This window comes from Macrotis lagotis, chromosome 4, assembly GCF_037893015.1.
Source record: "Macrotis lagotis isolate mMagLag1 chromosome 4, bilby.v1.9.chrom.fasta, whole genome shotgun sequence".
In the NCBI taxonomy this organism is placed as follows: Eukaryota; Metazoa; Chordata; class Mammalia; order Peramelemorphia; family Peramelidae; genus Macrotis; species Macrotis lagotis.
The window spans coordinates 115,101,562-115,116,520 of record NC_133661.1 but is presented as its reverse complement, the minus strand read 5'-3'; the positions used below and the strand labels follow the sequence as shown (position 1 = coordinate 115,116,520).

The 14,959-nt window shown below is 49.2% G+C and overlaps 1 protein-coding gene and 1 long non-coding RNA gene across 2 annotated transcripts in view; one reads left to right on the top strand and one right to left on the bottom strand.

Moving 5' to 3' along the window:
* Positions 1-335: 335 nt before the first annotated feature.
* Positions 336-3,044, bottom strand: LOC141520003 (uncharacterized). The gene is made up of 2 exons (XR_012477502.1): positions 2,820-3,044; positions 336-2,334 (listed from the first exon to the last, which is right to left on the bottom strand). It is a non-coding gene; the product is annotated as an uncharacterized LOC141520003 (long non-coding RNA).
* Positions 3,045-4,120: 1,076 nt separating this feature from the next.
* PAX2 (paired box 2) overlaps positions 4,121-14,959 on the top strand; it is a 97,920-nt gene continuing 87,081 nt past the window's right edge. The window contains exons 1-6 of the mRNA XM_074236207.1: positions 4,121-4,127; positions 4,426-4,546; positions 5,810-5,993; positions 6,194-6,284; positions 8,404-8,572; positions 9,496-9,693. Coding sequence (XP_074092308.1) covers positions 4,121-4,127; positions 4,426-4,546; positions 5,810-5,993; positions 6,194-6,284; positions 8,404-8,572; positions 9,496-9,693 — 770 coding nt within the window. The remainder of the gene's footprint in view (positions 4,128-4,425; positions 4,547-5,809; positions 5,994-6,193; positions 6,285-8,403; positions 8,573-9,495; positions 9,694-14,959) is intronic.

Here is a 14,959-nt window from a genome sequence, read left to right as displayed (position 1 = left end):
GCCTAAGGAGCGAGGAGAGGGGAAAGAGTCGGAGCTGAGATCCACAAGGAAGATTTATTGGACAGATCAGATGCAGAGAGGCGGCTAATGAAGCAAATCCCGAGATCGGTATCAGAGCAACTCCCCAAAAGTTTATTTTCCTTTAAATTTCCGCAGGGAGGCGGGCGCCTTGTTTGAAGTGTAAATGCCCCTAGGTTGGGGGGTGGAGGGGCCGCTTTGAAAACACCAGAGAGAAAAGGTTCATTTAGAGGCGGAGGGGAAAAGCAACCAACCCTGACAGGTCGGTGCCCTGGTGGTGTTTGGGGTTGGGTTGTTTTTCTTTTTCTTTCTCTCTCTCTCTCTCTCTCTCTCTCTCTCTCTCTCTCTCTCTCTCTCTCTCTCTCACACACACACACACAGACACTTTCTTTTTTCTTCTTTTCCTTCTTCCCTTCTTTCTTCTTCCCTTTCTTTTCTTTCTCTTTTTCTCTCTCCATTTTATTTATGTGTCTTTTTTGCTTCACCCATTCATCTTAACCAGAAGAAGAGGGAAAAGAAGAAAAAATAAAATAGGAGAGTGAAAAAGAAATTTCTCAAGTTGGACTCTTTACAATTTTCTGGATTAGGGAAGGGAAATTTATCCTGAATTCACTTAGCCTATACTTTTCTCAGTGGTTTTTTCCTAGGCTATCTGAGAATAGACCAGAGCCTATGAGGAAAGAAGCCAGCTTTTTGAAAAAAGTTGAAGAGGGTATGTAAAGAGTGTTTGCAAAAAAAAAAAAAAAAAAAAAAAACAGCTGAAAAAGGGGAAGGGCTCTTGGGCTAGAAAGTATGTCTGTCTGCCTGCTTGTTTCTCAGCATTTTTATAAGTTCCTAATAGATCTGAACATGTTTATTAGTGTTTATAGACTTCAATACATGTTTTATGTGTAAATACATATTTTTATGTTCAAATTGCATCAAGGGTATATATTCTCATTGTATGACTATATGCTTACACATAGATATGTTTGTTTTTTTGACTGCCTGGAAGCAAGTATGAATGTGGCCCTGGGGAGGGTCCTGGATGTTCTTAGCATCCGAGAACTTCAGTTTCTGGATAAGGATTAAAGAAATGTGAATGAATTTTAGACTTTAAGTTGGGCCTGCACATATAGCCCTAAACACTGCTCTTTTGACGCAGGTCAGTAGCATGATGGCAAAGAAATTCAGAATAACTGGAGAGGGTCCCAAGAAGAGATGAAAGAATTGTTGCCAATTTTCTCCCTCCAAGTTAAAGTCATTCAAAATCCTACTTCCCTCTATCCGACACCAAAACCATTTCCCACCTTAGCATGGAGGGACAAGGTGTCTTCCAGGGTTCCCCTAAACTCTTGTCTTCTTCAGTGTTTCCCTCCTTCAAGCAAGCCAATGAGTGTTTGTGGGGTTGTGAGGCCAAAGTAAACCCAGGAGCGCCATCTGCAGGTTTTCTGTGGAAGAGACTGACCCTAGACTCTGCCCCTGAAACCTCAGGCCCAAGATAGCCTTCTCTTCCTTAAGAGGTGGCTGGAGTTGGGTGGGCGTTGGACAAAGCAGATGCTTTCATCCTAGAACTTTTCCTGAGGCTGGAGAGGGCCAACCTAGAGAAAAGATCGGGGATAAAGCTGTATGCAGGACCCAGAGAGGAAAATTCTGGAAGTCTCCTTGAGAAACAATAAAGCAGGTCTTTGACCTGAGTTGGTCCAGTTTTCTCTTAGCCAGATGGGAGTTGCCTCCGACCCGCGGTACCCACTGGAGAAACAGGGTGGAGTCTTCTGGGTGCCTGCCCCAATGGCCAGAACTTTCTCTGTCAGGATGTTTTTAGGCAGACTCGGTGGGGGACTACAACCCAACCTTATAGCCCCACTCAGAGGCAGAGGGAGATCCCTTGGTGGACCTCTCTGCAGAATCTGCCCTTTCGGAGACCTAAAGGAATGGGGGGGCGGGGGGAGGGAAGGGAGGAAGGAGAGAGAGTTAAAACATCAGCTGAAGTGCCAAGATGATTTATGAGAGGAGGGAAAATATTTCATAAAGATCTCTCAGATATTCTGTATTTAACCAGTTAGGAGACAAAGGGGCCTCTGCTGCCTAGAGCGGGTGAAATAAATCCGAGCAAATGAGGTTGGGGAAGATTGCTGGGGAGCCAAGGATACGCTGTTTTTCCTCGGTGTCCTCCGGCTTTGCTGCAGTGGCCGCTCCCGGACTAGAGGCTGTACAGCGCGCCGCTTGCCTTGTTTCGCGCCCGGCTCTTCACTCCACGCGGGGAGACAGTTATCCCCCGCTTCCTCGGCCGCCAGCTCCGCACACAGTCGCCCACATTCTTCCGAAACCCGCTCCCTTAGAAAGAGAAATGTAAATGGAGCCGAGAGAAACTCTTGGTGTTTTCCTATCTTTGATTTGGGTCATACTGAGTCAGTTTACTCAAAGTGGCCACTTCTGCTCTGCTCTGAGTGAGCCAGTAGAGATGGGGAGAAGTGATCATGGGGACCGGGGCAGTGGGGGGGATTGGGGACTAAGAAGAGAAATACATAGCGTGGGAGCAGCCTAGCACAGCTGTGAGTAATTGGGTCTAGAAGCATCTGATCGCTGCTCTGGGGGTGGCAGCTCAGGGATCAAGGAGGTAAGGGACAGAACGAGTCTCAGCAAATGACCAGGGGTATATCAATTAATTGGGCTTTCTAATCTGAAAGCAAGTTGAAGGGGTAGAAAACAAGACAGAGAAATATAGGGAGAAAAGGAAGGAAGAGAGGAAAGTGGGGAAGGGGCTGTCGGTGCTGTTGCCTAAGGAGGAAGGAGCCAGCAGCCGCACTATCGACACTCACTGCCTGTTGGAGAGGCCGGGACTCGGGACTCGATGAGTTGGGAACGTAGGTCCGGAAGAGCTGAGCCCAGGGCGCTCTACAACCCCTGCGCTGTGGCCTGAATATTCATTAGCTCGATCCCTTCTTTATCCTTATCTAACGTTTATCTTATCGGCGAGTTTCGTTTCTCTCAGTAGTTTTAATCCTCGGCTCCACCAGTTCTTACCACTACTCCCCCCCCCAGCTCCGAACCCTCCCCTCCCTCTTTCCTCCCTCCCTCCTTCCTCCCTCCCGCTCTCTCTGCCCTCCCCTCCCCTCCCCTCGCCTCCCCTCACCGCCGCCGCCGCCGCCGCCGCCGCCGGAGTGACAGGCGCGGGGCCCTCCTCGCCCAGGCTCGGGGCTCCGGCGCTGGCGAATCACAGAGTGGTGGAATCTATTGCCTTTGTCTGACAAGTCATCCATCTCCCGGCGTGGGGAGGGGGAGGGAGATCTGGAGGGGGCTTTGCAGCTTTTAGAGAGACACACACCGGGAGCCGAGGCTCCAGACTTGGGCCAAGCCTCTTCGCAGCCGCATCCCACCTGGGGACAGGGCTGCGGACACCGGCTCTGGCTCCAGCTCCGGCTTCTCTCCCAGCCGCTGGGAGCGTGCGCCTGCCTTTTTTTTTTTCTGAGGGCGGGGGCTCGGGTCTCCCTCCATCCCTTCCCTCCGGCGCTCGGACATCCCGGGGATCGCTACTTCTCTGCCAACTTCACCAACTCCCGGGACTTGAAGCGGCCCCAGTCCCCGGCCCTGCGCACTCGGGCCACCTGGCCTCCCCCACCCCGAGCCCTCTACTACTGCTGTCTCTCCAAATGACTGGGTTTTGGGGGATCTGAGAAAACAGCACCCCCCGCCCTCCACACTGCCTCAGCCGCCACCGGCGCCCTGGCCATGAGACCCCTGTGCCCCCCGGCCGGCGTCACTGCCCCGGGGGCACTCTACTGAACGGTCAGTCCCCAGCCCCGACAGCGCGCAGCCACTGAAAGTTGTGGCGAGTGCTGCGGCGGCGGCTGCAGGTCGGGGCAGAGGCGGCCCTTCTGCCCAGTGTAGCAGCCCCTAGTCCCCCTCCCTCCTCCTAGCCCCCGCCCCCGCCTGGTCCCCCCCCCCCCTCGCTTGACTGACCCGCGGCAGATCGGCCCGTTCTCGCCTCTCCACCGTCCCTCCCTTTTTTCCTCAAGTCCTGAAGTTGAGTTTGCGAGGCGACACGGCGGCGGCGGCCGCGCTGCTCCCGCTCCTCTGCCTCCCCATGGATATGCACTGCAAAGCAGACCCCTTCTCCGCGATGCACCGTGAGTACCGGCGCCCAGCTCCTGCTCCCCTTCCACACTCCCCGCGGCTCGGGATCGCCCCCGCCCCCACCCTCACCCCACCCCCACTAGCTTCCCTTAACTGATCCCCCCCTCCCTTCCCTTCCCCTTTGGAGCCTCTCCGGCCGCGCTCCCCTTTTTTCTCGTCCCTTTGCCGCTTTCTCTCCTTTCAAAAAATCTTCCTTATTCCTTCTCTAGAACTGTCCTTTCTTGTCTTTCTCCTCCTCCTTTAACCTCTCCATACTCTTTTCATCCTCCCATCTCCTGCACCCCTCTTCAGCTACACCCCACCCCTTTCACCTGCTCCCTTTGAAGGCGGACAGGTCTGCCCCAGCTCTCTCTCCCTTATCTAGCCTGGCGTTCTGCCGCTGCCGCTCCCTCGGCGACCCCTTTCTGCTCCGGTAGCGGAGGGAGGAGAACTGGGGTAGGGCATCCTTCCGTTTCTTTCTTTCTTTCTCTCTGTGGAGTCCGGGACATCAGGGAGACTCTGGGGGGACCCCTGGCGCAGGGAGCAACAGTGAAAGGGCAGAGCCCTAATCCGAGGTGAATCCGCCTGCGGGTGGCCCCTTCCCATCATTGCTCCCACCAGCTCAGGGCTCACCAATCCTAGCCTGAGTTTTTCCTGCTTGTTTGTTTTCAACATTCCCCTTCCCTTTCCTTCCTTTCATTTATTTTCCTCTCCTGGTCTTCCCTTTCTTTCCTTTCCCTTGCTTTCTCATTCTTTTTCTGCCTCTTTCCTTCTCGTTCCTTTCTTTCTCTTCCTTGCCTTCTCTTCCCTTTCCACCTTCTTCCTCCCCCTTTACTATCGTTTCCCTTCTTTTCTCCTGCCCTGTGTGCTTTGTATTTTGGAGGAGGGAGTAAAATGTCTTTTTTAATCCCCTTGGGAGCTGCTCTAAAAACAATGGGGGTTTCTGAGGGAAATTGCGGATCGGCTTTAAAAAGAGCAGAGCCCTCTCCGGGCCGCTGAGAAGGGCCAAAGCCGAAAAACCCAGGTACCTGGGCAGTTCTAACCGAGTCTTCCTGCAGTCTCTGGGTAAAGCAGAGAGGGAGAGAAGGAAAGGGAGAAAGGAAAGGGAAATTATGGGAAAAGAACAAAAGGATAGCAAATGATAAATGAAAGGAAATATCGAATGCATGTGAGGAAACGAAAATATTTTAAAAGTAGGACATGAGGAAAGAAGACAGGAAAAATAAGAGATAGAAAACAGAGAATTGAGGAGAGAGGAAAAGGAAGAAAAATATTTTAATGAAATCCAAATTCTTCTTGTTGGCCTTCAGCTTGGAAAACAATTGGAAGATTTTTGTGAGTGTTTTAAGAGAAGCAATATTTCAGATGGAAAACCCATCGCCCTCGGGAGCCTAATAATTAAGGATAATTTGTAACTTTTCACTGGGAAACTTTTTAGACCTGGCTTGGTTCTGTACCAGAGATAACTGCACAGAAGGGACAGCCGATTTCTCTGTAGACATTTAGAGTTTAACAAAAGATTTCTACAAAGCCTCCGAAATAAAACATTTTCTTGCCTCTCTCCCAATAATTATAAGTCAAACGAAGTCCGGACCTCCGAGTCTGGGGACAGCCCCAGATCTCTCTGAATCCAGGTCGTAAAACTGTCCTTTTTGGGAAGCTCCTAGAATTCTAGCCCCCTAACACTCTCCGGCAGCCTGGTGGTTCTCCTGCTTTCCCGCTCGCCCGGGCGACTGCGGTTTCCTCCGTTCCACGACTTGTTCCCGCAGGGACAAGCAGTGACCACTGATGCGGCTTTGAAAACCAGAGAAAGGGATGCAGAGACTGGGGGGGGGGGTCTAGATGGGACAGGGGAAGCGAAGGACAGACGAGAGCAGAGGGTAATGCAGCCCTGAACTAGTCAGCGGGAGTCGGAGCTGGAACCTGTGCGGGAGCGGGAGCCGGTCGGGCTCTTACTGCGGCGCGGCCCGCGGCCGCGCTTTCCTCCTGCCGAGCTCCCGGAGCTCACAGCCAGGCTGGGTCGTAGCTAGATAGCTCCGGTCTCTCATTCTCCCCTTTCCCAAACCCCATCGCCCCTTAGATTGGGCTAGAGGGGCCAAGCCGGGCCCAAAGCCCGGGCAGGCTGAATTATTCATCTCTAATCTGCCCGCAGCTGCCGCCTTTTCAAGCCGGTAACGCGAGTTCTCTCGGGGCCTGAATTATTGATGGTTTAGGTTGGAGTAGGTGTGGTGGTGGGGACCGAACCGAACTTGGGCCCTTGTAGATGGAGAAGGTTCGAGAGGAGAGAGCCTCATTTCCTCTCCATTACATTTTAGGGACTTAGGAGCGAGCGGCCTTCTCTCTCCAGGGAGAAGCCCGGGCTTCTGCCCTTCCTTGCACAGGTGGATCGGGCAGCGCCGAAGAAGTTGGAGGATTGGGGTCGGGGTCGGGGCAGGAAACAGATTGGGAGGCACAGATATGTCTGCTTTGCCCGAAAAACTTCTCTATTTTAGGGCAGAGAGTTTTTCAAGTTGTCAGTCGTCCCGGGCTCCAGAGTCTCGGGTTGCCGCTGTAAGAATCCTGAGCCAAGAAGGCCTGTTTGCCACGGCTGGCTTCTTAGCTCTGATTTGTTTATTTCCAGGAGAAGATGCAGGCCAGGGAAGGGGCTTGGAAGGGGAGGACTCAGTGCCCACTCTGACCGCTACCTTCTCCCCTCCCCCAACCTCCAGGCTGGGGCAGGTACCCGGGCCGCTGTTTGAATGTATGTGTCTGTAGGTAATTGGGATTGAAATTCCACCGTTCCTCTCTCTCCAAAAAGGGACAGTCCCCTTATATGAAATGCCCCCGTCGCCGATCACTGGCTTCTCTCCTCTTCTGTTTGAGCCAAATGATTTGTGATTAGGCCTCGTCGGGCTGCGCAGGGCGTTTTTTTCTGATCCTTTGCCCTTTCCCAGACTGGAATATTATTTCAGCAGGAGAAGCCGGGGTCACGGGGAAATAGGTTTTTTTTTTCCTAGGGTGCAAGAGAAAAACTAAGCTACTCTGTGGGGGCAGACCGGACAGATTTCACACTCCCGGAAGGCTCTGCCCGCATCCCCTCTCCCTGATTTGGTTTTATTTTGATTTTTCGTACTTCATATCCCCTTGAAACAAAGAGGACAAAGAAACATTAAGTGAGAAAAAGAAAAGAAATAAAGAAGTAAGAAAGAAAAGAAAAATGAAAGGAGGAAAAATCAGGGAAATGGAAAAATGGGAAGGAAAAGAGCTACATAGCCAAGGAAAGGCGTTGAGTTCAGCGAGAGACTGCCGCACCACTATTCAATCCGTTTCCCTGCCTATTCTCCACCTGAACCTAAGTAGCCTTGGATCACATACCTCTCTATTCCCTAAGGTCTGGGGCTCTGACCTCAGACAGATTAGCCTTCCTCTCCCTGTTTACCCTCCCCCCCAAATTTCTCCTCTTCTTAGCATAGAAGAAATTCGTCCCTTCCTTGTCTCGATTGTGATCCTGGATATATATAGATATATATGCACATACATATTTAAATGTCTGCTGCCTCATCTCATCCTTCCCATTCCTACCTTCCTCTTGCCTCCCCACTCGTTCCATTTCCACCTTCCTTTTCTCCCCCATCCCTGTTCTCGTCCCCTCTCTCGTACCAGTTTTCTGGTCCTCTTCTCCTTCGATGTCCTAGGAACATCATCCTATCCTGCTCCTTCCCTTCCTTCCTGTCCTCCGACTGTCTCCCCCTTTGCTTCCCCTCTTCCCTTCTGCCTCCCCTTTCCATCCCATGCTCCTTGTTGCTTTCTTCTTTCCCTTCCCTTTCCTTCCATTCTCCTCATTTTAAGCTTTCAGTTTTTTAAATCGTTTCCTTTCTCTCATATTTATTTTATTTCCTCTCCTATTCTTTTCCTTCTAGTTCTTTTTTCTTCTTTTCTTTTTCTTATGCTCGCTTTCAAGGCTCTTCTCTTCCTTTCCAATCTTTGGAACCACATTTCCCTCTGTATGTCTTTACTTTCTCTATTTGTTTCTTTCTCCTTTCTTGTTTGCCTTTTGTCTGATGCTTCTTCTTTCCCCTTTCTCTTTTTATTTATTTCCTTCTCTATCTCCTCATCCCTTTCTCACTTCCTCCTGTCCCCTCTCCCCTTCCTCAGCCTTTTCTCTCAGCCCTGGTCTAGAACCTAGTCCCTTTGGTTTAGCGCCCCTCGTCCTCCAGCTCCCACCGTCGGGTCTCACTTGTCCGCTGTCCCTGACTAACGGCCTGTCTCTGCTGTGTGTGGGGCGTTGTGTTTTTTCTTCTCTCTCCCCAGCAGGGCACGGGGGTGTCAACCAGCTCGGGGGGGTGTTTGTGAACGGACGGCCCCTGCCAGATGTGGTGCGGCAGCGTATTGTGGAGCTCGCCCACCAGGGAGTCCGGCCTTGCGACATCTCTCGGCAGCTGCGGGTCAGCCACGGCTGCGTCAGCAAGATCCTGGGCAGGTAAGGGCTACCCTGAGCCCCGAGTTGCTCAAAACGATCTTTTGTCGTCCCCCCTCTCCTCCCTCTTTGCCTTTAGGCCGAATTTTACACAGAGAAACAGGGTCTGGGAGTGGGTGACCCTTCCATCCCACCCTGGGACAAGTTCCACTCAAACAGAGAAAAGGTACTCTTGGAAAAGCTGCCCTTGAGGCCTCGACTCTCTCCCTCCATGCCTGAAAAGGGTAGGAAAGTGGAAGAGAAGGGAGAATGGCGTGAGTGCAACTCTTGTTTGTACTTCAGGGACTCTACCGGCAGATCCTAAGTCTCCAAAAACTGGTGGGGGGGAGGCTTATCCTGAGTAAGTGTCGACCTTAGCTAACGGCTAGGAAGAAGAGAGGAAGGGGACAAAAGTGGGGCCCTATGGGGGCAAAAAGCCTCGAAGTTCGGAGTAGGGCCCTGGTGGCAGCACTGGATTGCGGGGATCAGGAAGGGTAGAGGGTAGATTGAAGGGTGTCGTCTTCTGGCTCAGAGAAATCGCTGGGAGCTCTCTAGCTGAACGCAGATATTTTGGCCTCTTCCCGAAACTCTACCTCCAGCCGTTTCCCCTAGAGAAAGGGCGTGGAGTTCAGCTTCTTTTATCCCCACGTTCAGCCTTTGCCTGCCTTCCTTCAAACCCAACAGGCCTTCCTGAGAGCTCTCCTAAATTTTCCCTCCCTCCTCACTTTAGGGGACTCGTGCTATTCCGGAGAGACCAAATGCTTTTTGACTTGCTTCCTCTGATATGTCACTGAGGCTGCAAAACACTAGGGTTCTCAAGAGGCTTGGGGTTTCGGGGCGGCAGCGGCGACAGGTCGAGATACTTGGTGCTTTTGGTGCCCTGGACCTGTGGCTCCTGGGGGGAACTACCCACTGCTTCCTGAGCCTGTTGGACTTCTCGACCACAGGTACTACGAAACGGGCAGCATCAAGCCCGGGGTGATCGGCGGCTCCAAGCCTAAGGTGGCTACCCCCAAGGTAGTGGACAAGATCGCTGAATACAAGCGGCAGAACCCCACCATGTTCGCCTGGGAGATACGCGACCGACTGTTGGCCGAAGGCATCTGCGACAATGACACAGTGCCTAGCGTCTCTTCCATCAACAGGTGAGAGAGAGCGCCCTCGACCGGCGGACTAAGATCCCTGGTCACTACGGCGCTTTCCTGGGGCCAGGGTCAGGACCAGGTGACTAGGGCACCTCCTAAACCTTCCATTCCTTTCTGGGCCAGACTAATCTGACTTATTCTCCAATCACGTCTAAAATGGGAGCCCTTCATCCAGGTGGGACTCTGGCCAGGTAGTACTAAGGATATGGGAGAGGGCACTGTGGTGGTGGCAAATTGGGAGAGGGACAGGGCTTCTCTCCGGCTTCCTGGCCTCAGCGTCCCTGCCCAGCCTCTCTCTCTGTCCTGGAAATGAATCCAAGTGTTTGTGGTAATTAAGACTCCAAGATTACGCGCCTCACTATCTGGAGACAATCACAACCCGTAGCCCGAGCCGTTAAAATGACCAGTGTCTATTCATCGCCTCTAAACAGACTTCCCTTTCTAAAGGAGAGTTCACTTTCCCCAGGGGCATTGGCCCCCCTACTCTGCCCAGGCCCTAGCTCTGGCTTCCTCCTCCCTTCTCTCTCATCCCAGCCCCATCAGAACTGCTTCCAGAAGCTTTTTAGTCTTACTAGTTAGGTTGAGAAAACATTCTTCTTCTTAGTGGCTGGCAGAAAAAAACCACCAACCCACCAGACACAGTCTGTTTCACCCCTAAGTCCAAGACAAACTCTCCCTTAAAGGGAAGGGAGAAAGCCAGGTTTCCCTGCGACTCTTTGGGATATTCCCTGCTGCTTCAATCTTCCTAATGAGATTTTTAAAAGTTAAGATCAAAGAAACGCTCACACTCCATCCCAATCATAGATTCTCTAACTCCAATATTTGAGATACTGAAGGCGGATACCCTACTTTGCCCCTATTTATATCTAGTCCTATCATTCCCATGTATCCCAAGAAGATGCACCCACCAACACACACCAAGGATTGCAACCCTGCATTGAGAAACTTTAGCCACTCCTGAAGAATACAAATAGAGGTTCTCTCCTCTAAGTCACCCTAACCTATCCCCAACCCCACAGGGACCCCTCTGGGAAAACACATGCACATTGTCTCCATGTGCACCTGCTAGGGTATGGCTTATCTTATCTGGTGATGGGCCTGATGTGGACCACAAGTATAGCCTGAAATTAGGCTTGACTGGACCTGAGATGGTCACAAATCATATATACAAATATACACACATGCAAACATACAGCTAGAGGGAAATTCACAATAGGGTTAGCCAATATTTTTGGAAGCTAAACAAACAAAAATTAAAAACCCAAATCTTTCAATGAAAGATGCTGTGGGGCAAGGGAGTGTGTGTGTGTGTGTGTGTGTGTGTGTGTGTGTGTGTGAGAGAGAGAGAGAGAGAGAGAGAAACTGTCTTATTTTTCTGTGCATTCTTCATCAAACTATTATCAGAATAATGCTAATAATTCAGATGGTGTGGATTTCTGAATTTGGCATCACATATCAAGGCTTTTTAATATTTTGCAAATGATATGGAATTATCCCAAATCATCTTGAAAACAGCAGGTAGAATTAGCTGGTAGAATGTACCTTGGCTAAAGGAGATTCCCTTTGCCACTCTCGGGCCGTAACGTATTGCAAGGCGACCCCAGAAATTATCCCAGCGTGTGCCATCTGTATTAAAATGGTTATTCAGTTATGAACAGGGTAACATAATACTGATCAGCTAATTATACACCCTCCTAAACCCCTTCAGTTCCCTGGGTCTAGCTCAGCCAGGTATTGAAAGCATAGCCATTTGACATTCAGACACCCTAGGAAGGAGCTAGGGAAGGCACAGGGGTGTTCCTGAAAGGGATAAGACTGTCATATCTCACAGCCCAGGAGAAGGATGGCTAAGGCCCTGAGGAAAGAGGTCTTGCTTTCAAAGCCAAGCTGAGTAGTAACCTCCCTCTCTTGGCTGTTCCCCCTGAGTGTGAGTCTGGGCTGTGGGCTTTCCAAGGGAGGGAGGGAATGGGGATAAGAAAAAAGCAGCTGGGGACAAGCCCTTCTATGGAGACATACTGCCAGGAGTGGACAGTAGTGTCTGTGGGGACATTAAAGAGGTTCTTAATGGAACCAGGTTTGATTCTTTGGCTGGGACCTAGGAATAAAGCAACTCGCTTTGTTCATAAATGGACTAAGCTATCTTAAAAAGCTGAAAGCTTAGTGTCCTAGGCAACTCCGTCATAAGAAGGTATAGATAAGGGAACTGAAGATTCAAGACAAGTGCCTTTGAAATATGTCTATTACCTGCTAAAAAAGAGAGGCTAGTGTGGGGAAGGACCCAGGCAGGGGAAGGGGAGAAAGGATGAGTGGGAGAAAGAACAACTCATATATATAGTAATGGGAGCAGCTCACCATGAGGTTCTATGCCCACGAGTAGACATGGAACCTTCCTTTAGGGTGTGGCAGTGAATACACAACAGTGAATTTTGTTGTTCCACATAGAAAGTCATTGGGAGGGGGAAAATGGGGATACCACTGGTCACATAGGTGAAAAGATCCACTGTGTCCAGCAGTCAGGTGGGAACAGGTTGGCACTGTTTCTTTTTAAATAAGGTGAGGCCAGAATGTTCCTATTTCTCACAATGGGGTAGATGTTTTCTGTTTCATATTTCAGAAAAGGCTCCACTGGTGGCTCAGGGCTAATAGGCTTCTGAATAGCTCCTGGTCATAGACCCTATTCCTTTTGGTCAAGGCAGTTTGTATTTACTTTACTTCAATAAGGAGAAAAAAAAATTTTCCTGAGATGAGTCTATCCTCTCTAAAACCCCATGAAAATAAAAAACTTCCTGTGCATTGGTCAAGCTTGGGATGAGGGCTCAATTGTAGAGACAGTATGGTATAATGAAATGAGCAAATGGATTTGGAATCAGATGACTCAAATTAGACAAATAGTTCTGTTCTTTACCATCTGTGTGACTTTAGACAAGTCATTTATTTTCTCCAGGCCTCAGTTTCTTCTCCTGAAAAATGAGGAGATTGGCCTAGAGGAATTCTAAGGCTCTATACAGTTCTAAATCCTAAAATGTTACGATGGATTGTTCTGGGGCCATTATCCTCTCTTCTGTCCTGAGTTGCAGTCATTCTTCAGTGCAGGAGAAAAGCTGAAGACCTTCCTAGGGGAAAAAGGGACTTAGGTCATAAGTAGCAATAGAGCCCAGTGCTGGGTGTCTGTGTGTGTGTGTGTGTGTGTGTGTAGATTTGGCAAGGAAAGAGGCTACACAATTGCTCACCCACCTGATCCACACTGCACGGTTTTTATCTTCCCCTCCCCAAAACAGATGCTGTCGCTGCACTTGAAATATGCTGTTGCGCTTATAAACCAAATTGCTTTTCATGCTTTAAAAATTGGCTCTTCAGTCTCGGCAATCTCTGCTCCTGTTGCCATGAAGACTTGTGCCACCCAACCTACTGTTTCCTGTAGCACATCCTTTTATAAATGCCTAGGGTAGTCCATTGAGAGCATGGCAGATTCCTAGAGGGTGTGTTGGGACAGCTATTGCCAGTGGTAGGAAGTAGGGGCACTTCATTATTTATAAGAAATATGGAATTTATCTGAATTGTTCTAAATGTTGGGGAGCTTTCCATTTGTGATTATAAGTTTGTCAGCTCTCCAGTCTAGTGGCTTTAGATGTAGACTATATTGGAAATAGTCTGGAATAAAAAAGCAGAAAGGTCAAATTTTTACTGTAGAAAGGACCCAAAAAGGTCCTAAACTATTTTACTGGGCAGTTGACTAGGAAAGGAAAGATTTTCCAGATAAAATGCTAATGTTATCAGGTATAGCTATTGCTTTGAGACAGGAATGCTGCTTTTTCTTCAGAATGGCAGAAAGGCAGAATCTAGACTTTACCAGACTTCTTACAAGGAGAAGGGAGATGTATATGCCTTTCAGTTTCCCTTTCTAATTGAATTAAAACTGGTTGAGTCATTCTTCTCTATCCTCCCAGATCCATTCCCACTTTAGGATTCAGTTTTCTCAGGTTTTCTGAGAAAGATTCTTTTTTTGTTGCCCATTCCAAGATAAATCCAATGTCCTTTTTCCTTTGCACCAGCTGTAAATGAATTGGGTTAGAGCTCTGAGTGATGACCATTCCCCAGATTACCACTGAGATTGTTAGAGTTAAGGAAATTCATCTTAAAGAATTCATGATTCCTTAATACACAGATTTCTTGGGGCTTTTTTTTGAAGAGGCTCTGGCATCTGAGAGATATGGCAACTCAGAAGTTGCTAGGTCAAAGACCTTCCCAAACCAAATGATTGTCATTAGCCAGCCAGGGCATGGACTTTCTAGCTGATTAGGTTTCTCCAGATGGGCCACTAAGGTTGGTATCTATGGTTTTTCTTCTGATACTCATTGCTTGGAGGTTAGCCATGGAAAAGAGCTTGACTTTCTTTGGATCCTGTGCTTCACAGTGATAGTGGACTGACCCCAAGATAACAAGTCTTTTTAACTATTTGGTGGAAGGCCTCCTGGTTTCATAGGACTCTCCTAGACTGGTTGATTAATCTACTGGAGGGTCCAAGAGTGTCCCTTTTTGGGTGTAAGAATGACAGTTGGGGTTCAAAGGGAAATTCTGAGGTCAACAATTGGCCTTTTCTGTCCTTGAGATAGCTAGACAGAGCTATATTTACAGAAAAATGTGTTATTCCACTAAACTATAAACTAATGTAAGGTGGCCCACAGTTCTTGAGTTTTGGTAGGAAACTTCCTTACCACAAGACCTTGACTCGCTAAGCCCTACTGAGAAGTAGGCAAAGCATCTGAATTTTTCAGTTTTTGGAAAAGGTTGGGTTTTCCTTTCCTTGAGTCCCTTTTTCATTTTTCTCAGTGGTCCCAGGAACTATTTGCTATTAGCTTCTTTCTCATTGGCAGGCAGAGTCTCATGTTAGTGCATATAGCCCCAAAGTAAGGAGAAAACCTCTATATTGTGAAGCTTAGTGCCCTTCAAATGGGAAGGGGGAACATAGTGGCTGGCAGGCAGGATATAGCCATTTGACTCCAGAGAAGGGGAAGGTGGGAGGGGTTGTCCCCAGTGAAAGCACCAGGTGGGCTCCCAAGAGAACTACAAAGAAAAAGAGAGGAAAAACCCCTAAATAAATAAATAAATTGTGTCCTAACTGCTCAGAGAACTCAATAAAACAATCACATCAAATATGAGGAGGTATAAATCTCACGTCTGCACAGGTAACCCACTCAATTGCTTTTATTATCGCTCAGGCTGGCTCCATTTATTACCGTCCGCAGCCTGGGTGAAGGAGACTGCG